Source organism: Silurus aristotelis, assembly GCF_946808225.1.
Source record: "Silurus aristotelis genome assembly, chromosome: 7".
NCBI lineage: Eukaryota > Metazoa > Chordata > Actinopteri > Siluriformes > Siluridae > Silurus > Silurus aristotelis.
In genome coordinates this window covers 27,542,303-27,568,710 of record NC_139580.1, presented here as the reverse complement: position 1 = coordinate 27,568,710, position 26,408 = coordinate 27,542,303, and the positions used below count along the sequence as shown (strand labels likewise).

The 26,408-nt window shown below is 39.8% G+C and overlaps 1 protein-coding gene, 1 long non-coding RNA gene and 1 pseudogene across 4 annotated transcripts; 2 read left to right on the top strand and 1 right to left on the bottom strand.

Annotated features, from left to right (window-relative positions):
- Positions 1-3,547: 3,547 nt before the first annotated feature.
- Positions 3,548-5,776, top strand: LOC310728730 (interferon-induced transmembrane protein 5-like). Of its 2 annotated transcripts, XM_083546547.1 has the most exons (3): positions 3,548-3,563; positions 4,584-4,933; positions 5,489-5,776. In XM_083546547.1, the coding sequence occupies exons 2-3, from the start codon at positions 4,727-4,729 to the stop codon at positions 5,708-5,710; spliced, it is 429 nt and encodes a 142-aa protein (XP_083402673.1). In that variant the 5' UTR covers positions 3,548-3,563; positions 4,584-4,726; the 3' UTR covers positions 5,711-5,776. The 2 variants fall into 2 exon arrangements, with proteins under 2 accessions (XP_083402673.1, XP_083402672.1); XM_083546546.1 differs by lacking the exon at positions 3,548-3,563 and having other exon boundaries at positions 4,551-4,933.
- Positions 5,777-5,829: 53 nt separating this feature from the next.
- Positions 5,830-25,888, bottom strand: LOC310728766. The gene is made up of 2 exons (XR_014534338.1): positions 25,780-25,888; positions 5,830-6,428 (listed from the first exon to the last, which is right to left on the bottom strand). It is a non-coding gene; the product is annotated as an uncharacterized lncRNA (long non-coding RNA).
- Positions 10,599-17,268, top strand: LOC310729346 (putative oxidoreductase YjmC; annotated as a pseudogene). The gene is made up of 8 exons: positions 10,599-10,779; positions 10,977-11,037; positions 13,541-13,594; positions 15,414-15,512; positions 15,608-15,756; positions 16,482-16,697; positions 16,837-16,945; positions 17,173-17,268. The product of its transcript is annotated as a putative oxidoreductase YjmC (transcript).
- Positions 25,889-26,408: the final 520 nt, after the last annotated feature.

The window sequence follows — 26,408 nt, the reverse complement described above, 5'->3', positions numbered from 1 at the left end:
ATGCTAATTGTGTGGGTAAGACTCTGTACATCAGGGCAGGGATGTTTACTTTTGTTGCACATAGTTTTACGTTTTTTGTTAATTTTCCTAAATCCATGAATGTGACATTAAGGTTACATTTATCAACAAAATAAATGTTTATAGTTGGTATCATTGATCATCCACTATGTGTGAAACCATGTGTGAAAAAAAAAAAGATTTCCCATTTGTCTTTATTGCGGATGTGGTCAAAGAGTTCCCATCAGCTCAAAACAACATGTATAATCGCATGCTTGCAAAAAAACCTTGGTACCCACACACACACACACACACACACACACACATTTTCTCCAAAGTCCTCTCTTTTACTGAAACATTCACCCACTAATTTCCATTGTATTTTATTGTCACATAGAAGTAGCAGTCTTACTAGTTGATTGGTGTTTCTTCTATTTACTTTAGGTTCATGTTTATGTACACCGATCAAATGTAGCTTTATAACATTATTACATTATGAAAGGTGAAGTGAATAACACTGATTATCTCTTCATCATGGCACCTGTTAGTGGGTGGGATACAGTATTTTAGGCAGCAAGTTAAAATTTTGTCTTCAATATTATTGTTAGAAGCAGGAAAATTGGGCAAATGTTTGACAACGGCCAATGGTGATGGCTAGACGACTGCGTCAGAACATCTCTAAAACTGCAGCTGTTGTCGGCTGTTCATAGTCTGCAGTGGTCAGTATCTATCAAAAGTGGGTTAAAGAAGGAACATTGGTGAAAAGGTGACCGGGTCATTAGCAGCCAAGGTTCATTGATGCACTTGGGGCTTGACTGTGTGGTCCGATTCAACAGACAAGCTCCTGTAGTTTAGAATGCTGAAGAAGTTAATGCTGTTGATGCTCGATAGGTCAGAACTGTTTTGGCAGCAAAATAGGGGACCAACACAATATTGAACAGGTGTTCTTAATGTTATGCCCCTAATTGGTGGATATAAATATTTATTTTTAGTGAAACCATATTCAACATAGAGCATGATGACAGAATATTTTTGTAAATGTTTTAATTAATTAAGTAATTGTGGTGTTTTAAATTATGTAAATCATCCGGACACCAAACGGAACTTTTGCTATGTTTACACACGGACGGCATCGATTTGAGACTTCGCACATTAAACGTTTAATGATTAAAAAAAATAATTAGTGGAGTTTATAATTTCTTTGGGGTTTTTTTGTTTGTTTTTTTAAGTTACATGCATGTTCCTTTTGTTTTTTTGCATCAAATTAGGTTATTTAATGGTATCATTTTCATCAGACTGTCACCTTAGGCTATTACAGTAAGTTTTTGCTGAAATAGATCTAGCTCTGTTCCACTTTAAAAGTATCTGTTTTTATTTGGAGAACATGCTAACTCATTATATACATGTAGGTGAAATGCATGTATATTAAATAGTAAAATAGTTAAAGGAATTTAAGGTTAAATACTAAACCAACATGGCTGCAATTCCATACTTCAACATCGTGCGATTCCATGTGGACTGTGGCTCATTGAAACTTCATCATACAACAACATGATAAACAGAGGTCTGGAGTGTTATCTATCACGGAATGGCCTGCCAAGTCTCCGCACCTCAATACCTATTGAAACGTTATGGGATGAACTGGATCGCAAGGGCAGAAAGAAATCTCCAGTTAGTGAAAGTACCTTTGAAATATTTTCAAGAGACCTGGAAAAGTATTTCAGCTGAATGTTTGGAAAAGCAAACTGTCCAGATCCTAAGCGTGTGTTGTTCATGCTAAGTGAGGATTTTTCAATGAAAATAACATCTGGACAGATGTGGAGCATATGTCCATTTATATATTTGTTTAGTCAAAGTCAATCTTAATATAATTATATTGCCTAGTTTGTTACTTAGAAACAACAAAAACATGCATGTGTCTTTCAAAAACCATAAAAGACCGCAATTTTGTAACCATTTAGCTGTAGGATAAAGGTTTATCCTTTTCATGTTTCATGTTTACAAGAACACCGTCTTCACCCACCCTAATCACTGAAACCGTGTGACTGTATCATCATAACACGCCCACAATTCTGTACTCACAAAGGTTATGAAAGTCCCCTTTCTTTTTTGCCCATCATTATTCTGAGTGGTGCCTGCCTGTATGATTTACTTCTGCACACCATAAAGCCCTGCAAGGTGGGGGTTTTGCAAAACTGCGATTGAATGACTCACACCTCAGTAACAACCTACACTGCACAATTTACACTTTTGTTGTAATGTCTGAGTTCACTGCAAGATGATTTCTGTGACCAATGTCTGAATGTTAATCATAATTTAGAAAATGAATCTAAATAACCAGATGGTTTATGTACAGTATGTATTTCTATTGAAGACTAGATTATTAGATTAGTGACTCGAAGCCCGGATGAGGAAACTGGTTGCCCTAATCAAATAAAAAAAATAGTTACTTGATAAATTTGAGTTTCATTTAAGTGAAAATAGCTTGAATTTTTAAGTTATTCTAACAATTATTTTCACTTGAATAGACAAATTGCTTTTAAGTATCTTGTTCTGTCAAATTACTCCACTTAACTTTTTACTTACATTAAATTCTATACATATATAAAGCAAGCAACTAAGGTTTTAAGAATTTTTTCTACATAACTTTTCATTTCAAAATTCAAAAACGTGTGAAGAAACCAGTTAAAAAGACGAGTCAACCTTTCCAAGGTAAAGAAATACCATGGTTTTGGCACGTGAATGCACGTGCACAAGAAACTATTTTCTAGTGTTTAAAGCCTATTTTTTAGCTTCAGGATTTAGATCACCTCATCCAATATAACTTAAGATTGTTCAGGTGAATAAACTTCAGATTTATCAAGATAAATAAGGAAAAGTGAGGGTACTTTGAGAAGAAAATTGTACATTTAAAAAAACAAAAAAAACCCACACATACAGTCTCACTATTATCACTGCCAATGCATTTAAAGAAGACAATATACTGCTAACATTTGCTAGAAAATAGGGTCCAAACTAAGTGATCACCTCACAAATAAAAAAAAGAGATACTCATTCGGGGCCTGCAACAGCATCTTAAGGCCTGACTCTCACTTACCTACCTCAATCAGCAATCCACAATCAATCTGTGCTCCATTTCAGTGATTTTCACTTCTCTACCAATCCAATATGATACCAATTATTGAAATAGGTAGCAGGATTCACCCCCTGGTTGCCAGATTAGGATGAGCTACCAATCAGTGTAGTGTTTTATCTACTCCAGCTGTCTAGACAGCTTCTCCTGTTTGTCATGTGGCTCACTTTGTGTAGATTATCAATATTATTCATCATGTTAAAGTGAGGAGAGAGTGCAGGTGTACACCCTACATAGATTGTCCTGCCATCATTGTCCTTACTCCAACCCGGTCTTAGTCAGGCAACATACCAGGAAGTGTTTCCACATGAGTGACACCATGAGCACATGTAAATACCTCACATGTAAACATGTCAAATTTCACCTTTACTTCCCAGGAGATTCCTAGATCCTTGTTTGGGATCAGGCTCTGGTACCTCAGAGTGTATATAAAGTAAGTGGTCAGTAATCTATAATTAAATAATTTATAAATAATAAATTTAGCTATAAATAAATAAATAAATAAATACTAAATTTTGTTGTGTTTTTTTTGTAAAACGACAAGCTGCAATTTTTCTAATTTTAAATTCAAATTTTAAATTCTAAGTTCTAAATTTTTCAAGTTTTTTTTTATTCAAAAGGCGAAGAAATTGAAAAAAATAAAATGGAATTTACAATAAGATCAAATAGAATTTATACTACAAAATAGTCATTAAAATACAACAATGATTTCCATATCCTAATAGTGATCATGGTGGGAAAAAATAGGTTAGAGATGTGTGTGAAAAATAAACAAAGTGTATTCAGAGCAGTCGAAATGGCCACATTATTCCACAATATCTGGAAAAGTATTAATTAAACAAGAATGGTGAATTGTAAATAGCTGTGTACTCAGCTATCACATGAGTACTCGTCTTGGCCAGATTTTTATTTGGAGTCTCATATTAGCAGGTGTTTAAAAAAAACTGCAGTTCTCAGTAATAACAGTGCACAAGAATATCATTGTATAAACCTAAATTAGATTTTCTGAGCCCTGCTCCTCCGAAGGTCCCTCTGGGGGAAAACAGTTTTTCTCAGACCCTGGCTGATTTTTTTATATGAACATGAAATTCTGCAGTCTGTCCATTAGGGGGCAGTAGCTATTCATGTTCATATACATGCATATAAAAAAACTAGATTTTATGGTTATCGTTATTTATCCTGAAATTTCTCTCAAAGTATTTACACAATTGGTTTCTTGAGATATTTGATATGTGCTTCTCCATATAATAAATATTATACTGATTTGTAATAAAATGTATGCAGCTGTGCATAATGTGTGTAGCCACAGTAGATTGGAAGGTTATGGAGGTTGCTCGTGCCTTGCATTCATCCAACATAATGACAGACCTCTCTCTTTCCCTCTCTCTCTGACACACACACACACACACACACACACACACACACACACACACACACACACACACACACACAGACAGATACACACATATAGACACACACATGATAAGTCACCACCCCTCCATGGTAAGAATATAAGTTAGCGTCACAGGTTCCAGGGCCTCAGCAGATCCAGCACCACAGCAGCCCGTCTTCAGTTTCTCTCAGCCCAGCAGCAGGATGGACAACGCTACGTACAGCTATTCATCTGAATGCACTCCACTCACCAACTGTAAGTCCTCACGCAAGCCGCTCGGCTCTACTGTGGTCAACATGGGCCCTGCAACCAAGAAACCTCTCCGAGACTACCTGGTCTGGTCTCTCTGCAACACCTTGTACGTCAATTTCTGCTGCCTTGGCTTCATGGCTCTCATTTATTCCATCAAGGTGAGAAAGAGCATTTGACAGCTTTTTATGTTGTCTTTATGCTTGTCTTTCTTTCTGTCTTAATTTCTCTTTAAAACAAGAAGTGAGAAAAAAAAATGATTTGTGGGGTGTGCTTTTTTCGAATAGTTGGGCTTGCGGTCAGTTGAGCAAAATATATTGTTGCTCTTTTTTTTATTGACAGTGGAATGTGTTTGAGTATGTGTGAGACAGAGACAGAAAGAAAGACAGAAGGAAAGAGAAAGGAGGCTTAGCCTGGCACACTTCCTTCGTTATTCTGAAATTAGAGACACTCATGTTTATAAAAAGGGTGTAATTAGTAGGTAGCTAATAGCACAGCCATTCCCTGGGATTACAGACAGTTCTGGAGACATCTCCAGTCCCTCTGTCTCTTTTTCTCCCTCTATTTGTTTAGCTCTCTGTCTGGTGTTAGTTTCTTTTTTTGGTTTATCTGGGCAAAGCCAAAAGCATTTTTCGAAAGGCCAAACCAAAGAACCAGACCATAGCATACATTTAAATTCCTATTACTTATTTTTGTGTGTGTTTGTGACCATACAGGCACGAGACCAGAAGACCCTGGGAGACATGCGTGCTGCTCAGGAGTGCTCAGACAAGGCTAAGTGGTACAACATCCTGGCATCTGGCTGGAACCTGCTGGTGCCGCTTCTTTTCCTCGGGGTGCTCGGACTGCTCCTCGTCCACCTGGGCAGCATGCAGGGAAGCTTCGACTTTTTTGGAGAAGAAGGCTATCAGAATTTCATGAAGCTCTTTGGCAGGTAGACAGGAAAGGAAAACAACTGGCAATAAAAACCCACCAATGAACAATAGATACATTTGGACCTATTATTCTCTGTGCCTCTTAACCTTTTTTTTTTAATCTTATTGCTAGTGAAATATTGTATTATTATTATTATTATTATTATTATTATTATTATTATTATTATTATCGTTGTAGAATTTCTTTTTCAGATTCTTGTATGATATATGAGAAATATCCTATCCTTTTTTTTCTATTCACACTTTATATGACGTTAATGTGACATTACTGGAATAAACTAATTAACGTCATAAATGAACTCGGTCTTGTCATGTTCATACCTTAGAAATGTGTGTGTATGTTTTATAACCACAGAAAGTATACTATACCTCCAGCGCCATGTGTATGATTGAAATTGGTATCTTAAATCTTTCCTATCACTAATAAAATGGCTGACTTGGTCATCAGCCATGGGTTATGTACTATGTTTAAAAGGAGAACGGTGTAAACTGGAGGTACGAGACAATGCAGTTCCATCGTCCATGTCGCTTCTGGGAGTTGAACATGGTTGTGTGGTGTCTGTATCCAAGCTTGGTGGCTGTTCTGTAATACTGCAGTGTGAACATGCTGTGGGCTGCCCTGCCTTGTTGGCTTCCATTGCTGACCACTCCTTGCTCTGCTGGTATTTATAGAATTTAAATGACAGACCTGCCCTGCCAGTGCGCTCTCCCCAGTCTATTTCTGCAAGCCAAAAAGAGTGCACACAGATGTGGAAGGAGTGATTAAAGAGAACACACATATTTCATTCCTTATTTTCCTGGAAATACACACATTCTAACTGGTGTCTCGAAAAGCATTTCTTTTTCAAATATGATTTGAACAAATTTTAAATACATGAGTTTATCTTTCTGTACATCATAAACCAGTATGAATGACGTATCAGTATGTAAACAATCATACATTTGTTGTATATGCGCTTATTGTATTCATAATGCTTGAACATTTCTAGACTGTAGGAAATAAGTAAAATAAAATGAGATTATGTCATGAATCCACTCACATCTATAATATTCATTGGGGGATGTTGACCTGTCTGCAACTAAAGATAAAAAAATATACCTGTTTACAGAAGACCGGCATTTTTTTGAGTAAACACCTGTTCATTATTATTATTAGCTCTAAAATCAAGCCCGGAACAAAGTTCTGGAAGAGTATCAATCAGTATCAATTTGGGTCTAAAAATATTATACAAATATCAAACAATCTGCAAAACAATGTAAAACAAAACCTAACCCCAGAATAAACCAAAATCAGGATTGACTTACATTTGGTTGAAACCTAGTAATTACATCATTACATTCAGCACTTCACCCCACAGTAAAGCATGGTGGTGGTAGCATTATGTTATGTGGAAGCTTTTAATCAGCAGGGATTGGCAAACTGGTCAGGACTGAGCACAAGTAAGATAGATTGAAGTACAGGGCAAACTTACAAGACACCCTCCAACAAGAAAACAACTCTAAGCATCCTGCCAATGCACCACTAGTGTGGTTTGAAACCAAGAATGCATATGTCAGTCAAAACCCAGATTTGAATCCATTCTGAGAATCTGTGGCAAGGCAACAATTTTGCAAAGATCCAAATGGGCAATGGTGATAAAGACATATTTCAGAAGAAGTGCAGGTGTAATTGGAGCCAAAGGTATTTTTAACAAGTAATATACCTGGGGAAGGGTAAATTCTTATGCACAGTCAGGTCTTAAAGAATGGGTTTGAGGAACATAAGAGTTTACACTATTTACCTGGTCTCCAAATTCCCCTGATCTCAATCCAATCAAGAGTTTGTGGGATTGTAGGTTCTGCTGTTAATGTGTTGGTGCCACATAACACAGAACCCAATTCAGTGAATTCTTAATTCATTTTTATATGTGGCCATTGTCTCAATGCAGCTTAACAGAAATAAGTCAAGTCAAGTTTATTTCTATAGCACTTTTCACAATGGACATTGTCTCAAAGCAGCTATAAAATAATGTATAAGTTTATTCCTGATAATGGAAAGTTTGTCCCTAATAAGCGAACCAGTGGCAATTGTGGAAAAACTCCCTGAGAACCTTAAGAGGAGCCAGACTCAAAAGGGAACCCATCCTCATCTGGGTGCCACAGAATGTCCATTCATTACAGTTCCATCATTGTTGAAGTGTGCATTGATTTGTGATGATGATTAAATGTAACCTGTTGTCCTGAGCCCACAGTTGTAGTCTATTAATATTAGTTACAGTCGAAATCAATTCTCGAAGTTCATTCATTCATTCATTTTCTCCCGCTTAACCCCAATTCTCGAAGTTGTTACCTTTAAATCCTTCAGAGGTCTTGTGGAATCCAGGCCTTGATTGGTCAGAGCTTTTTTGGTGGCACAAGAGGATATGCACAACATTAGCCAGGTGATTTTAATGTTATCGCAGATCAATGTTTATTGTCTGTCAAATAAACACCAGGCAGCATCATCTTATAAGTATATATGCTTTATGTTTGGATAAATAAAGAGTCAATCGGATGTTCCCAGGTATGAAGTCCTGTATACAGTTAAAACATAAATATACATGCTTTATTGTTTCTTTACTCATGGGATTTGATGACAATGATTTGCAATTTGCATTAAATCTGCATGAATTTTAAAGGTTTATGTGTGTGTATATATATATATATATATACTGTATATAGGTATAAAGGTAATTATAACAGGTTCCACCGTGATGTGTTTTAAAGTCAGATATCGGGTTGGCAAGACACTGGGCATGATGTGTTTGTAAGCATGCTACACACCTGGCATTACCTATTTTGTTACCCAATACAGGTCTACTAAAAATAAATGAAAGAATACCTTCCTAATATTTAAGAATACCTGTTGGACTAGCAGAGCTGGGAGGGTTTTCCAGAGATCTGCCCATTAGTTCACATTATTAATATGACTCACTGAGTTAAATGTGCCTGTGAAATTTTAGATCACGTCGCACAAATTCCAGACTCCAGCCAATTGAAACAACTCATTTGTATTACAGAGGCTGGTTTTACTGTTCACTGGATTGAAGCAGAAAGCTCACAATGATGAGTTTAAAGACCTATCAGTTGTCAAAACTTTGTGTGCAATCATGAGACTCACCAGGTAGACTTTTAATCTTTTGGAGCAAAAATATTTAATTGTACCGAGACTCACTGTGCTTCTTTTTTTTTTTTTTTGCTAATAAAGTATTATTAAGCTAATGTTTTATGCTGGGCCTGAGAATGAAAAGATATATACTAAATATACACAGCATTGTAGCACACTAATATTACCACAACCTACAAACACTGATTATGATATTTTGTATTTGAAGATTAGTAAGCATGTTGTTTTACTGCACTCTTGGTGCTGTAGGATATTTGGGTGGATCACACAGTTCATGTCTATGCTTTCAAGCTCAAATTAACATCCACGGTACATGGCTGTAGAGCGGACCTCTGTGCTGTTTTGAGCTTAAGGTATAATCTTCTCCACTAAATGGTTGGGAGATTTGTGCCGGTAATGATAAATGGTTCAAGTCATCAAATGAAGCTCACTGGGTGTTTCTCAGATCCCACCCAGTTCCCATAATAGCTTGTAAAAGCACAGATGATATGGTGCAGGCATATGTCTGCACTTAGCATCAAATGCTGGACTGTATTTTTATTTCAGTGTATGGGTCACGAGAATGAGAGTTTTATATGTTTCTTTAAAACGTTATAAGTGTAGCACTATTCAATAAAGTTTGCACGTAGCCTCAAGACCACCTGTATCTATATAACATTTTCCTCAAACATAAGGGTTTTGGCAAAACACCAGTCTCTGAATAAATAGCATTTTACAGGTTTGCTTTATTGACTGAAAATGGCAGAGTTCGGTTCCAAAGCTTAATATTTTATGTTTGCCTAACAGGTCTCGTTCCTCTGACATATTATTTAGCATGCAAATTCTAACTCTTGTAATAGCGCCATCAAACGTACTTAATATTCTGGAAAGTTGATGATGAATAATAACAGGCTACAAAGTAAAAACATGTTCTCTAAACATGTTTTGTTATGATCTGTCTGGTTACATGGTCGTCTTTCTCAATGTCACAGTCTGTTGTGACTCCTGATTTATTGGAATCAGAACCAGAAAGACTCTTATATGACTTTTTCTGAATAGCTCTGAATGTCTGGATGGATTTATGGATAGATTTGAGGATAGACAGGTGCATGGATCAATCTGGTGAGACTATATGTGTGGAGGTCACTAATAAGGTGCATAGCAAAAAATCTGAATACTTTTATCAACTCACACTGAGCCAATGCACTGTTTCTAATAAAATTGTATTTGTTTTTATTCTATTTATTTAATTTAAACAATTTTTTTAAGGCCTGGTCTTGTTTGTCTTCATTTATGGATTAGTGTTAGCTTGTTTTAGCATTACTTTAATGTCATCATGAAACTGAGGGTTCCTGGGGCACCTTTGAATTAAGTTGTGTGTTTGAAATCCAGTTCTGCCCCTGAGTGTGTACAGTTTGTATTGCTTCATGGGTTTTCTCCAAGTAGCCTGGTTTAATCCTTGAGTTCAAAGTCATGCAAATGCAGGCAAATTGGCATTTCTAAAATTGTCTGTGGTATATGAACGTGTGTACATTTGTGATTGTGTGTATGCATGTCACATTTCCTTGTTGTGCTCGCCAGCAAGCCTATGTAGAATTAAATTGTTACTTGATTGAATTCGGGTCCTCTCCTCCCCGGTTCAACGAGATGTGTCCCACCCTGGTGGGACCCAAGCAGGGACTGGTCCTGGAACAAAAAGTGCGCACCCTCCTAATGAAAGGGGCCATCCCTTAGTCAGAGAGTCAGGCATCGTGGTTCCGAAGAAGGATGGCGGATTGCAGCTCCTTGAACCGCCCACTTGTGAGGCTCAGGTTCAGGATGCTCATCCTCAAGGAGGTCGTGTCTAAGATCAAGTTTGTCATGATAGATCTAAGGGTCTATTTCCACATTTTTGCCTCTATGAAGGAGCTGGGGTTACTTTTGCAGTTAAATATTTACAGCGAAATCTGTCAGAATACACTGTATCCTGTGCTGGCATTAAATGAGAAGTTAGTAAAACAGAAAATGTATAAACAGAGGTCACCACAGCATCTAACAGTGTGTGTGTGTGTGTGTGTGTGTGTGTGTGTGTGTGTGTGTGTGTGTGTGTGTGTGTGTGTGTGTGTGTGTGTGTGTGTGTGTGTGTGTGTGTGTGTGTGTGTTCAGGCTCCAACCATACAGCATTGCTGGCAATTATTCCATGCAAGCACTTAAAAGAAACATGATTGTGAGTCTTGTGGGTTTTTTTTGTTTGTGTAGCATGTGTTAGATATGTCTTTGCTATGCATGTGTGTGAGTTTCTATCAAATAGTGGTAGCTTAGTGGTTAAAGCATCGGAATGATTTAACCACTAAGCTACCACTATTTGATAGAAACTCACACACTCACACACTCTAACACATGCTACACAAAAAAAAAAAAACACAAGACTCTGTGGGTGTGTGAGTTTCTGCTCAGTAGTATGACGGAGATAAAGTGTAAGTTGCTCTGGATAAGGGTCTCTGCCAAATGCTGTAAATGTAAATGCAAAGTGGTGGGTATAAGGTTTTATTTTGGGAGCTGGTAGCTCAGTCGTTAAGATGTTGGACCTCTGATCATATCCCAGCACCACTAAGCTGCCACTGCTGGGCCTTTGAGCAAGGCCCTTAACCCCTTAATTGCTCAGCTGTATAAGTGAGATCATTGTAAGTTGCTCTGAATAATGGTGTTTGCCAAATGCAGTAAATGTATGTAATATGCTTTATCGGGTGGCGTATTACACACACACACACACGCACGCACACACACACACACACACACACACACACACACACACACACACACACACACACACACACACACACCAACACATCATGTGGTAGTGGTGTTAATCTCAATCATAGAAGGGGCAGAACATAAATACTGGGTCCATGGAGAGAGCCAAACATGACAGGCAGGATACGGAATAAAGTCCAAAATGAAAACGATATGTAGATGCAGTATATTCTGCTCTCAACATTTTGTGTCTGTCGATTCATTAATGTTTAGGGTTAGGTTCTGTGCTGGGGCAACTCACAGGAAGGTGTGCATGAGCTCCTGTGTGAGCTTTTTTACATATTTCTCACTGAGAGATTTTCCTCACACACAGAAGGACATCCAAACATGCAGAGCATTTGAGAAGCCTGTAGGAGGAGATAGGGCATTGTTTCAGGGATGAAGTGTAAAAACCGTGCAGCATCCACAGTGTCAAACCTTGCCGTTTATAATAGAAATCAGAATCAGAATCAGGTTTATTGGCCAAGTGTGTTGACACACACAAGGAATTTGGTTCCAGTTGTTATTTACTCTCAAAAGTACAGACATAAATAACACTACACATTTAGCTTGGACTATACAAGACAAAACAAACAAGACAAGACAAAACAGACTATACGAGACAATACAAACAATGTGAGACAATATAAGAAACGTTTAAAATATATAGAGAAATATAATATTACATATGAGAAATATATTACAACCGCAGTTTCAAAATGTTGGGACACAAAGGACACCCAAAACTGTTGAGACACATATGGGACAACATTCCTCTCCCACAACTGGTCTCCTCAGTTCCAAAGATGTATACAGACAGAAAACATGACACTGCACAATTGTAATCTTGGCCCTGTTTTAACTTTTTAAAACATATTGCAGCCTTCAAATTCAAAATAATTTTAAATGTTTAAACATTTAATATGAAAATATGGATTTACAGTGAGGAAAATAAGTATTTGAACACCCTGCTATTTTGCAAGTTCTCACACTTAGAAATCATGGAGGGGTCTGAAATTGTCATCGTAGGTGCATGTCCACTGTGAGAGACATAATCTAAAAAGAAAAATCCAGAAATCACAATATATGATTTTTAAACTATTTATTTGTATGATACAGCTGCAAATTCATATAATTTTTATTTCCTAGTAAGAACTAAACTGAAGTGTACTAAACCGTTTTTCCTCCCCATCCATTTTTTATTGAATTTGCACAGTGTGAAAAGGTAAAAAAAAACAGAAACACAGAAATTAAACCCATGGAAACACAAAATGTGTAAATCGTAAGTTTGATTATAATATTAAATGAATAATATTTATTTGCCTTCAGCTAAAGAATGTATATGCGTGTGTTTAGAGGCTAGAAACATGTAACCATTGTTGTTGTTTTTTACACACTGATACACTATATGGACAAAAGTACTGGGACACTTGACATTTTCTAGCCGTATGTGGTTTTGCCCCCAAACTGTTATCAAAAAGTTGAATGTAGTAGCATAGGTTTTCTCCTTCACTTGTACTAGTACCAAACCTGTTCCAGAATGACCATGCCCCTATGCACAAAGCGTGCTTGTTAAAAAAATATGGTTTACATGGGTTGGAGAGGAAGACCAGTTATAAAGCTCCAACCCAATTGAACACCTTTGAGATGAGTTGGAAGAGTGTCTGCACCCCAGGCCTTCTCACCTCACCTACATCAGTACCTGACTTTAATAACACACTTGTAATTGAAGGAATGTAATAAGAGCAAATGGGGATTAAACATGGAATGGGATCTTCAGAAAACAGCACTTATCTGATAGTCAGGTGTTAAAAAATACATTTGTCCATATAGTGTATGTTCTGCTATGATGATTGGAGTTTATATACAGTGTATGTTTAAACCTACATATTACTAAATAATACTGTTTACTCCCATGTTTCTATTGTTGTATACAGGGGATGTGTTACACTACCAGTTCTCCTCTAATAGTGCCAAGACGAGGTAAATAGGTATGCATTCATCACCTTAAAGCCTTTTAACAGCCCTTTATTATAGTTTTTTTCACTCTTATTACACAGTGGTTGACAGCAATGTAATTGGTGAAAGAAAACTGTAATTCATTACTGTATTTAAGAAGCTCCTTTGCGTATCTGTACTTTAATGAATCATTTCCATTTGGGGAGAATTTTACTTGAATTTCACTACATTTCAAAGTCAAATATCTTACATTTTACTTAACTACATTTTGCAAATTCCTTTATTTATTTTTTTTATGAGTGGATAAAAACCTAACTGGTCGAACACACAGCAAGCCACCAATCAGTGTAAAGCGCTCGCTATTATTTGAACTTGTTTTGTTTGGTGGTATCTACTTATAACCACATACAGTTCAGCATCAGTTCAACAGCAAGCAGAACATTTAGAGAGGAATAAATGATGGTAGAAACTCCAGACTCGAATCCGCAACAACACCTGTGGCCTTATTTTACATTATCTTTTTGAATTAGTTGAAAAGAAGGTTTTGGGCTCATGATCATTTTAATAGATATCAATCAGTGTTTGACTCATTAATATTATTCTATTGATAGATTGTTGTGCTGAGAGTAACATTTAAGTCTTTTGACATAAACTGAGTTGATTGAGCAAAGAGTCTTGTGACAAGAATGATAATAGGAACATTATAGACATAATAAATCATAGTACTTTCGATACTTAAGTACATTTAAGGGCAAATACTTTTTACTCTAATGAAAGTATAAAAGGGAGCACTTTTACTGGAGTAATAGTTTACAGAGTGTATCTCTACTTTAAATCAAATACATGGTTTGTGTACTTCATCCACCTGTGTTATTACATCACAACCTTGACATGACACTGATATGACATGTTAACACAACACATGGGCTTTCTAATGGCAATACACTAATTCTATATTCCCCCAAAACAGTGCAAGTAAATGATCTCTGCTCCAGTACTGGCATTTTCAGTTTAAACAAGCAGATATTGTCTGTGTGCTGATAGGAAAAGATTCGATGTTAATGTTCAGGTAGCATGGAAGGATAGATGTATGGATGTATGAATGCATGGATAAATGGATGGATGTGTAGGTCAATTTTTATTAGGTTTAAATTATCAGTAGCAGTGGTGGAAACACAACGATGGATTGAAAGATGGATGGATGGATGGATGGATGGATGGATGGATGGATGGATGGATGGATGGATGGATGGATGGATGGATGGATGGATGGATATTAATTATTATTAGGTTTAAATAATAAGTTATTAGGTTATTATTAGGCCATTATGGAGTCAAATTTGCCAATATGCATGGACACACTACTGTAATTTTACCTGTTTTTCTTCTTTTTTACATTCATCCTCTTCTGTTTATGTAATAATATAATATGCAAATATGTAAGCGCAATCAATGAAATGAAAGTGCATCTGAGCTATGAAACATGAGTGAAACCTCAAATCACTCTTAAATCCCATCTGCTGAATTTTTGTTTAGGCAACGTATGTCACTTATGTATGTGCAGCTTACCAAGACTGGTTGTTTGCCCCTTAGATATAATGAAAAACCAGAAGATTGTTGTACACATTTGACTAATATCAGATATTTGTGAATGATGTTCATCAAATCAATCTGTACTATTTCTGGTTGAAAAGGAAAGAAAACAATATTTGTTTTGGCAAAAGCGAATAATACAAAACTATAGGACAAGACAACATGCAAATCAAAGTGGAGTATAATAGGAAAAATCTAAGCATAGCATTAGTATACAATACACAATTAAATCACACTTTTTGTGTGTTCTGTGCAAAGTGTGCACTGGGGACAAACCCTATTAGTGTAGCAGCTCCTGCAAAGGATGGAGACAGCTTTGAGTTGGACATGGCAACCTCAGCTGTTGCTCTCGGAAAGGTAGGCACACGCATGATTAATTATTAAATCTAAAAGAAAAGTATTAAACTTTCTCTTATCTTACTATAATCTTTCTCTGTATTTTTGTTGTTCAGGCAGAGCTTAATGCCTGTAATGGCTGCTCTATCCCAGAAGGTTGGGGTTGTGAAGCCAATGGCCTTCCCACTTCGGGACCCAAAGGCAGCGCTGTCTGGAGGAGGTCTGGTGCCTGTGGGGGGCAGTGAGACAACAGGTTTCTGATTCTGTCTTGTCTCCATCACTCCTGTAGAGCTGAATTAGACTGAACGAGCGTACAAAAGGCTTAAGTCATCCCTGTCATTACCACCACTAATAATGCAAACTATGTTTATTGATATGGTAGCGAGGGTAGCGGACAGGGGGGTATGGAGACAGATGATCTGCTGTGGTGACCCCTAAAGGGTGGGGCAAATACAATGCTATTTCTTTATGAATAAATGCTCTTCATAAGTTGTAAGGGGGATAGATAGATAGATAGATAGATAGATAGATAGATAGATAGATAGATAGATAGATAGATAGATAGATAGATAGATAGATAGATAGATAGATAGATAGATAGATAGATAGATAGATAGATAGATAAAACAGTAGACTTGAGTTTAATGAAAGTAGCAGTGCAGAACAAACATTATCAAAACATTTTAAACAGTGTAAAAAAACAAATGGAGGTAAAGTGGCTGTGTTTTTAGATATAAATTGGATTGTGCAACTATTGTTTCAGGCACAAAGCAAAGTAACACTGCCATTTTTTCCCCTACACCAGCCTGCCCCCTGGTGTTTCATTCCATATACTGTGTATTTTTCCATGTTCAACTGTTTTAGCTGGGTGATGTATGCTTAAAAGTCAAATGTTGTGTGTGTGTGTGTGTGTGTGTGTGTGTGTGTGTGTGTGTGTGTGTGTGTGTGTGTGTGTGTGTGTGTGTGTGTGTGTGTGTGTTAGGAGGTTAGGGTTATGGCCTGGCACTAATGGTGGAGATGTTCTGTGGGATCACAAATACATACGCAAATACATACGCACATGGAGAATGACTGACCGCAGGGCAAACCTGTTATTTAGGCTCACATCTTTTACTAAAGCCTCCCCAGGTCAGTGCTTCGTAGCATTAAATCCAGCATTCTTTGCCGAGGGATTTAATAACAGAATGTCTGATCTGCTGAATAAGTGTTTATAGCTCCTGCAAACGGAGTAGGTTTAAAGCAATTGCAAACAAACTTAATGCCAGAATAAATTGCACTATATGAAGATTTCAGTTTTTTTGTGTGTTTGTTTTTTTTTTTTTTTCTTGGGGGGGTTTGCAGACAGAGCCTCAGATGCTTGTAATGGTTCCAGGAGACCCAGAGAGGAAACATATCCAGAACTGTCGTGAGAGCTTGGCAACATTCCCTACTCCCTGAGTGTGGTCAAGTACATGGTATCTACATATAAACACATGCACACATTCATGCACACAGATCATACACTTTATACTTGTATTTTATACTTTATAGTTTATACTTTATATTTTTATATTTTTATTATATATAAAAATAGTTTATATATATATATATTTTTTCTTTTTCTTTCTTTTTTTTTTTTTATATGTTGTACCATGTATAGATGTATATCTGACATAAAATTGGATTTTATTTGATATTTTAGAATGAGTACAAGGGGGAAAAGGGATATTGCACTATTTCTATGTACGGCAGAACAATTCATATTCAGTTTATCTCTTTAACACAACTGAGCCATTAAGGGGTACAAACCATGCTCAAGGGCCCAGCAGTGACAGTTTAGCAGTGCAGGGATTTGAACTCATGACCTTCTGATCAAAAGTCTAACATCTTAACCATTGAGCTACGACTACTCTATAAGTAAAGGGAAAAAGAAAATATAATTTTCACAGTTGCTGTAGACCCTGAGAAAACTCTGGTGGCTGTAGTTTTGACACTGGAGCTTAAAATGAATAGTATTTCCAGAACATCTCATCTTTGCACATTGATAGGTTGAGACAGTTCAGGAAAGTAGCGCCCTCTAGAGGACAACAGTTCAAGAGATATTCTGTTGATTAGATTTCTTTAAATGGGTGTAAATGGTGTTACGTTTTAATAAGAACAGATGTATTGTCTAAATGCATGTACACAGTCCTAGTCTTTTATAGTTTCTGAGAGAGACGTGCATGTTGCTTTTGTTTCTATGCAACAACCTGGGTAAGATAACACTATAAAGATTTATTTGGACGAAACAAATATATAAATGTCCACTATATTTTCATTCAAAAATCCTCCCTTAGCATGAATAGCTTAACAGACTCTCAGCATCAGGACAGTTCGTTTCTCCAAAAATTCAGTTGAAATACTTTGCCTCTTGAAAAACGCCGAAGGTGTTCTTTACTAGTTGAAATTAGAGATTTCTTTCTGACTATTTTCTTTTTCACTGTCTGATTCTTGTGTTTTTTTGCCTTTGACCTAGATTGTTGCTTATAAGGAAAAGGGAAAATGTATTTGCCTCAAAAACCATAAAGGGTGACAGGTACTGTACCACTGTACCAATAATTAATAGATAAATAACTATTTTAAATATATATTTATTTATATATAATTGAGTAAAGAAAAAGGATAAATAAGATATATATGTGAAGTAATATGACAGATATGTGAGTTGTTTGATGAATATCTGCTTTCATGAATGTCGATCTGAACAAGTTAAAAATCAATGTTCAAAGAGACCTTTCTTTTCATCATACATAACAGCACAATTAAATATAATTATTTGCATATATTCCAGCTTTTGAGGAAGTTGGAGTCATATTTAAAAAAATAATAATTTTGCCTAGGAGTCTGTAATAATATAAAATGTCCATGTGCTTTTTTTTCCGCCATTTTCTTCATTTGATTTGATTTTCTTTCCCCCACCACACATGATTAACCTATTTTCACTTTCACTTTCCCAACAAATAGGATTACAGTTCAGATATGATTATCTTATATGAATAAGTAGTCTTTTGTGATAACACGTTATCCCCATAATGTCACGTGGGTTTTACTTCAGTTTATTTTCAGGGCAAATGGCGTTCAGCTGCACTCATATATGTTTATCAAATTCTATTCTATTCTATTCTATTCTATTCTATTCTATTCTCTCATCTCATCTCATCTTCTCCCGCTTATCCGGGGCCGGGTCGCGGGGGCATAGTCTCTCCAGCGTGTCCTAGGTCTTCCCCAGGGTCTCCTCCCAGTGGGACGCGCCCGGAACACCTTCCCGGGAAGGCGTCCAGGAGGCATCCGGAACAGATGCCCGAGCCACCTCAGCTGACCCCTCTCGATGTGGAGGAGCAGCGGCTTTACTCTGAGCTCCTCCCGAGTGACCGAGCTACTCACCCTATCTCTAAGGGATCGCCCAGCCACCCTGCGGAGAAAGCTCATTTGGGCCGCCTGTATCCGGGATCTTGTCCTTTCCGTCATGACCCAGAGCTCACGACCATAGGTAAGAGTAGGAACGTAGATTGACCGGTAAATCGAGAGTTTCGCCTTGCGGCTCAGCTCTTTCTTCACCATGACAGACCGGTACATCGACCTCATTACTGCAGAAGCTGCACCGATCCGTCTGTCAAACTCCCGTTCCATCCTTCCCTCACTCGTGAACAAAACCCCAAGATACTTAAACTCCTCCACTTGAGGCAGGAACTCTCCACCAACCTGAAGTGGGCAAGCCACCCTTTTCCGACTGAGGACCATGGCCTCGGATTTGGAGGTGCTGATTCTCATCCCAGCCACTTCACACTCGGCTGCAAACCGTCCCAGTGACTGCCGAAGGTCTTGGTTTGATGAAGCCAACACGACAACATCATCTGCAAAGAGCAGAGACGAAATCGCGTTGTCACCAAACCGGACACCCTCCGGCCCCTGGCTGCGCCTAGAAATTCTGTCCATAAAAATTATTAACAGAACCGGTGACAAAGGGCAGCCCTGCCGGAGTCCAACATGCACCGGGAACAAGTCTGACTTACTGCCGGAAATGCGAACCAAGCTCCTGCTTCGGTCGTACAGGGACCGGACAGCCCTAAGTAAAGGACCCCGGACCCCATACTCCCGGAGCACCCTCCACAGGCCGCCGCGAGGGACAAAGTCGAATGCCTTCTCCAAATCCACAAAACACATGTGGACTGGTTGGGCAAACTCCCATGAACCCTCCAGCACCCTGTAGAGGGTATAGAGCTGGTCCAGTGTTCCATGGCCTGGACGAAAACCACACTGTTTCTCCTGAATCCGAGGTTCTACTATCGGCCGTATTCTCCTCTCCAGTACCCTGGCATAAACTTTCCCAGGGAGGCTGAGAAGTGTGATCCCCCTATAGTTGGAACACACCCTCCGGTCCCCCTTCTTGAAAAGAGGGACCACCACCCCGGTCTGCCATCCCAGAGGCACTGTCCCCGACTGCCACACGATGCTGCAGAGGCGTGTCAGCCAAGACAGCCCCACAACATCCAGAGACTTAAGGTACTCAGGGCGGATCTCATTCACCCCCGGTGCCTTGCCACCGAGGAGTTTCTTGACTACCTCGGTGACTTCAGCTTGGGTGATGGACGAGTCCACCTCTGAGCCCTCAGCCTCTGCTTCCTCAATGGAAGACGTGACGGCGGGATTGAGGAGATCCTCAAAGTATTCCTTCCACCATCCAACAACCTCCCCAGGTGAGGTCAACAGCTCCCCACCTCTACTGTAAACAGCATTGGTAGGGCACTGCTCCCCTCTCCTGAGGCGCCGGACGGTTTGCCAGAATCTCTTCGAGGCCAGCCGATAGTCCTTCTCCATGGCCTCACCGAACTCCTCCCAGGCCGGAGTTTTTGCCTCCACAACCACCCGGGCTGCAGTTCGCTTGGCCTGCCGATACCCGTCGGCTGCCTCAGGAGTCCCACAAGCCAACCAGGCCCGATAGGACTCCTTCTTCAGCTTGACGGCATCCCTTACTTCCGGTGTCCACCACCGGAATCGGGGATTGCCGCCTCGACAGGCACCGGAGACCTTACAGCCACAGCTCCGAGCGGCCGCTTCGACAATGGAGGTGGAGAACATGGTCCACTCGGACTCAATATCTCCAGCCTCCCTCAGGATCCGGTCGAAGCTCTGCCGGAGGTGGGAGTTGAAGATCTCTCTGACAGGAGACTCGGCCAAACGTTCCCAGCAGACCCTCACAATACGCTTGGGTCTGCCAAGTCTGTCCAGCTTCCTCCCCCGCCATCGGATCTAACTCACCACCAGGTGGTGATCAGTTGACAGCTCCGCCCCTCTCTTTACCCGAGTGTCCAAGACATACGGCCGCAGGTCAGATGAAACGACCACAAAGTCAATCAGCGACCTACAGCCTAGGGTGTCCTGGTGCCACGTGTACTGATGGACACCCTTATGCTTGAACATGGTGTTCGTTATGGACAAACTGTAACTAGCACAGAAGTCCAATAACTGAACACCGCTCGGGTTCAGATCAGGGGGGCCGTTCCTCCCAATCACGCCCCTCCAGGTGTCACTGTCGCTGCCCACGTGGGCATTGAAGTCTTCCAGTAGAACGACGGAGTCCCCAGTCGGAGCACTTTCCAGCACCCCTCTCAGAGACTCAATTCAATTCAATTCAATTCATTTTTATTTGTATAGCGCTTTTAACAATGAACATTGTCTCAAAGCAGCTTTACACAGATAATGCGGTGATTAAAAATGAATATGTTCTTTATGAGTAAGTTTGTCCCTGATGAGCAAGCCGGTGGCGACTGGCGACTGTGGCAAGGAAAAACTCCCCAAGATGGCATAAGGAAGAAACCTTGAGAGGAACCAGACTCAAGAGGGAACCCATCCTCATCTGGGTTACACCGAATGTCCATTTGTGGCGGGTATACAATGTTGCGGGGTGCAGTGATGATGATCAAAAGCGAAGTGTATTTCTGAGTCAGTGTAGGAGACTGTTGACATCAACTACAGTCCAATCCAGGCAGGCCTGGATGAAGTGGGAAGATCCACGGGGGGAGAGGGGCAGGAACAGTGGTCACTGGAGCCTCAGGAGCATGTTTAACTCGACCGAGAGAGAGAGAGAGAGAGAGAGAGAGAGAGAGAGAGAGAGAGAGAGAGAGAGAGAGAGAGAGAGAAAGAGAGAGAGAAGAGGGTGACAGGAAGAGAAGGATATGGATTATTAAGTGTACCTATTGTTGCATGAGAGTTAAAGTCACTGTGCAGTTTGGACTCCGGCAAGACTCGCTATGGCAGCATAACTAAAAGGGAGAACCAGAAGGCAACACAGACATGAGGGATCTCTGGGATAAGAGACGGCCCACCACACCACCATCAAGAAACCTGAGTGAACACGTGAATGTGAGGGGACGACAGCGTACAAATATCCCAGTTCACCAAACACTCTATATCAATGTTCCCTCCAGATCTGAGCCTTTACCTGAGAAAAAATCCACTGATTAAAAGCTTGACTGAATAAATATGTTTTCAACCTCGACTTGAATACTAAGACTGTGTCTGAGTCCCGAACACTGGTTGGAAGGCTGTTCCATAACTGCGGGGCTTTATAAGAGAAAGATCTGCCCCCTGCTGTAATCTTCATTATTGGAGGAACCAACAGATAGCCTGCACCTTTTGATCTAAGTAGGCGTGGAGGATCATACTGGTACAGAAGTTCACTCAGATACGGTGGTGCAAAACCCATTAAGTGCTTTATATGTCAGTAGTAGAATTTTATAATCAATGCGAGATTTGATTGGGAGCCAGTGTAGACTGATTAATACAGGGGTGATGTGGTCATATTTCCTAGATCTAGTGAGGACTCTTGCTGCTGCATTCTAAACTAACTGAAGCTTATTTATGCACCTACTCGCACACCCAGACAGTAAAGCGTTACAGTAGTCTAATCTAGAAGTAACAAAAGCATGAACTAGTTTTTCTGCATCCTGTAACGACATCATATTTCTAATTTTAGCAATATTTCTAAGGTGAAAGAAGGCGATCCTGGTAATATTATTCACGTGAGCCTCAAAGGAAAGACTCGGGTCAATAATCACACCAAGGTCTTTGACAGCCGTACACGCTGAAACAGAAACACCATCCAGAGATGTTAGGTAATCTGAAAGTTTGCTTCTAGCTGCATGTGGTCCTAGTAAAAGTACTTCCGTCTTATCTGAGTTTAGCAGAAGAAAGTTATCGAGCATCCACTGTCTAATGTCCTTTACACATTTTTCAACATTGTTAAGCTGATCTCTCTCATCTGGCTTTGCTGAAATATATAGCTGTGTATCATCAGCATAGCAATGGAATCTAATACCATGTTTATGAATAATTTCTCCAAGAGGCAGCATATATAAAGAGAAAAGCAGAGGGCCTAAGACAGATCCTTGAGGAACACCAAACTTTACCTCAGAGAGTGTGGAGAACTCACCATTAACATCAACAAACTGATAGCGATCAGTCAAATAAGACCTGAGCCAAGAGAGAGCCGTTCCCTTTATTCCAACAACGTTCTCAAGTCTAGCAAGTAGTATAGTGTCAGCAATGGTGTCAAAAGCTGCACTAAGGTCGAGCAAAACAAGTAAGGAGACAAAACCCTGATCAGAGGCCAATAACAGGTCATTTACCACCTTAACTAGCGCCGTCTCTGTGCTATGATGAGGCCGAAATCCTGACTGATACTTAGGAGTGTGCTTGTGGAGACCCCAAGAAGGCCGGGTACTTTACACTGCCGTTTGGCCCGTAGGCACACACGACAGTGAGAGACCTATCCCCGACCCGTAGGCGCAGGGAAACGACCCTCTCATTCACCGGGGTAAACTCCAACACATGGCGGCTGAGCTGGGGGGCTATAAGCAAACCCACACCAGCCCGCCGCCTTTCACCATGGGCAACTCCAGAGTGGTGAAGAGTCCATCCTCTCTCGAGGAGTGTGGTTCCAGAGCCCAAGCCGTGCGTAGAGGTGATCCCGACTATCTCTAGTCGGAACCTTTCAACCTCACGCACAATCTCAGGCTCCTTCCCCGCCAGCGAGGTGACATTCCACGTCCCTAGAGCTAGCTTCCGTGTCCAGGGATCGGGTTGTCGAGGCCCCCGCCTTCGACTGCCGCCCGATCCTCTTCGCACCGGCCCCTTACGGTCCCTCCCGCAGGTGGTGAGCCCACGGGAAGGCGGCCCCACATCGCTCCTTCGGGCTGAGCCCGGCCGGACCATGTGGGGGAAGGCCCGGCCACCAGGCGCTCGCATACGAGCCCCAACCCCGGGCCTGGCTCCAGGGTGAGGCCCCGGCTGCACCATACCGGGCGACGTCACGGTCCTTGATCTGTTCTGTCTCATAAGGAGTTTTTTGAACCGCTCTTAGTCTGACCCGTCACCTAGGACCTGTTTGCCTTGGGAGACCCTACCAGGGGCATATAGCCCCGGACAACAAAGCTCCTAGGGTCATTCGGGTACTCAAACCCCTCCACCACGTTAAGGTGGCAGTTCAAGGAGGGAACTATTCTATTCTATTCTACTAAATAATCATTGCAAAGAAGATAGATATGCATATGTGTATGTGTTCACCCAATATTAAATGTAAAGGTGCCAATAATTTGGATACAAGTGTTTTGCGGCACAAAGGGGTTCATTAATATTAAATAGTATGCAAAAAAAACTATAATGCATCCCAGTTGTCCTGGATATAGACCAGGCATCAGAAACCGGGAGTAAACGACAATGTTTAAAACACCTGACTATAAGATTCGTATGTGATTTATGAACAGTCCGTTCTACATTTTGTCCCTGTTAATGTTATAGTAACCTCCACTCTAATAGGAAGATTTTCCACTAGACTTAGGAGTATGCTTGTGGAGACTTGTGCTAATTCGACCAAGGGTGTCAGGTACTGATGTAGGAGAGGTGAGGAGACCTGCGGTGCCATCAGCGTTCCAGTTCATCTGATCCAGTTTTAGTTCTAATAGTGTTCATTAGGGTTGAAGTGTACAGCAGGCCACTCAAGATCTTCCACTCCATCCCATGCAAACTAAACCTTCATAGAGCTCGCTTAATGGTACTGCTCCCAGTGACATCAGATACAATTGTGTGCCTCGAACTTAGTGGTAACAGTTTGGGAAAGAACCACATATGGCTGAAAAAAATGTGTTCCCATATAGTGTATATGACAAGTGATGTGTGATTAATTTTTAGTGAAAGCCTCATAGGCTTTGTGTCATTTCTTATTTCAGCCGAGCAGATGGTCAGACGCTTTAACACCAGGGACCTCATTTATAATGGGCCTATAATATGTGCATGCATCTCTCCTACCCAGAGATCTGGATTTATAAATCTTGGAGTGGAAATAAGAAAAAAAAACAAAAATTTTACCCTTGTGACATTATTTTAGAAGCAGCTGGAAACGATGGGAAGAGCTTATTCTTATTATTTCAAACTGCTCCTGTTAGGGTTGCCACAGCAGATCATCCATCTCCATATCCCTACATAAAATACACTTTTAAACCATCCACCTGCGTGTCTTTCCTCACCACATCCGTAAACCTCGTCCTTCCTCTTTTCCTTCTGCCTGCCAGCTCGATCTTCACTAGTCTTCTACCAATATACTCTATATCCCTCCTCTGCACATGAACAACCATCTTAATCATGCTTTTTTTTCACCTTGTCTCCAAAACATCATACGTGTATGGTCCCACTAAAGAGCCTGACAGATAAATACACAACTCAGTGCTCTCACAGGTTATACTGTACATCATATAAAAGTAATGCAGAAGCAGAAATGTGGGACAGGATTATTTTAAAAGCTTTAGTTTTTCTTTTGTAGATTTTCAAGTGGTTAAGCATGCACCTATGTATTGTATATTTATGTATTTCGACTATTTATTGCTTTAAATGTCTAGGCTTCCGTTCCCTGAATCAAATACAGAAAATTTGTTCATAATAGTTAATATAGCCATATAATACAAAAGTAATTAAAACAAGTAAAGCAATTTTTTAAATAGTTCCAATTGATCTTCCAATTGATTCCAGTGGGGGAAAAAATTGCAATTGTTAATAAATTGAAGTAATTACACACGTTCACAAATATATAAATATGCTACCTGAAGGTGCTCTCTATGACTCAGTGGCTTTTTTGGGAATAGTCTTTAGTTCAAGAACAGTTTTTTTGAGACCATCCAAATTTCTTTGATAAAAATGATTTACAACATATGAGCTGATTCAGATTTCCAAAAGCCATTTACTGCAAACTGTGAAATGGTCTGAGCAGTGCACTTACCCTTGGATTTGTGGCAAAACATTACTTCAAGAGTGAATCAGATGGTCTGAAAGAGGGGTTATTTTAGCAACTCCAACAAGCTAGCTCAGAGGTGTTGCTAGCTCAGTCTTATTCTCAAAAACGCTGGTGAAGATGCAGGTGTTCACTTCAATTCATCATACAATTGATTCCACCTGTATGACTAAGTTGATCTTGACTTTCAGTAAACTCAAGTGGGACTTCTACTTGGTTGGAATAAAAACCCGTACCGACACCCATCTACAAATTACAAGATTTGGTAGATGTACCAGAAATCTTAGGTAACAACAAAGCAAGATTTTGCCAAAAGGTCCATAATAAATTCATGTTGCTAGTGAGAAGGAATCGAGTTACATCAACTTACAGCAGTTTGCTAAAGGAATGTCTTTTTAATCACCTAAACCACATGGCACACATGAGTGGCCATATGTGCAGTACATCATTGGCTTGTTTTAGGTAAAATGTTGTAGTCTTGATGCATTAAATGGGAAATTCCTGGACTTAACAGAACCAGTAATGGACTCGCCATCCATATTTCCCTTAATAGCAACCTGGTTACCCAATTTACATTTCTGCCCACCACATAGGTGTGAGACTGCAAATGGATATAT

What these genes read in the sequence shown, in the direction of transcription:
- LOC310728730 (XM_083546547.1), top strand. Translation starts at nt 4,727, where the DNA reads ATGGACAACGCTACGTACAGCTATTCATCTGAATGCACTCCACTCACC. An exon ending in CTCTCATTTATTCCATCAAG is followed by an intron (nt 4,934 to 5,488) that starts GTGAGAAAGAGC and finishes GTGACCATACAG; the next exon opens with GCACGAGACCAGAAGACCCT.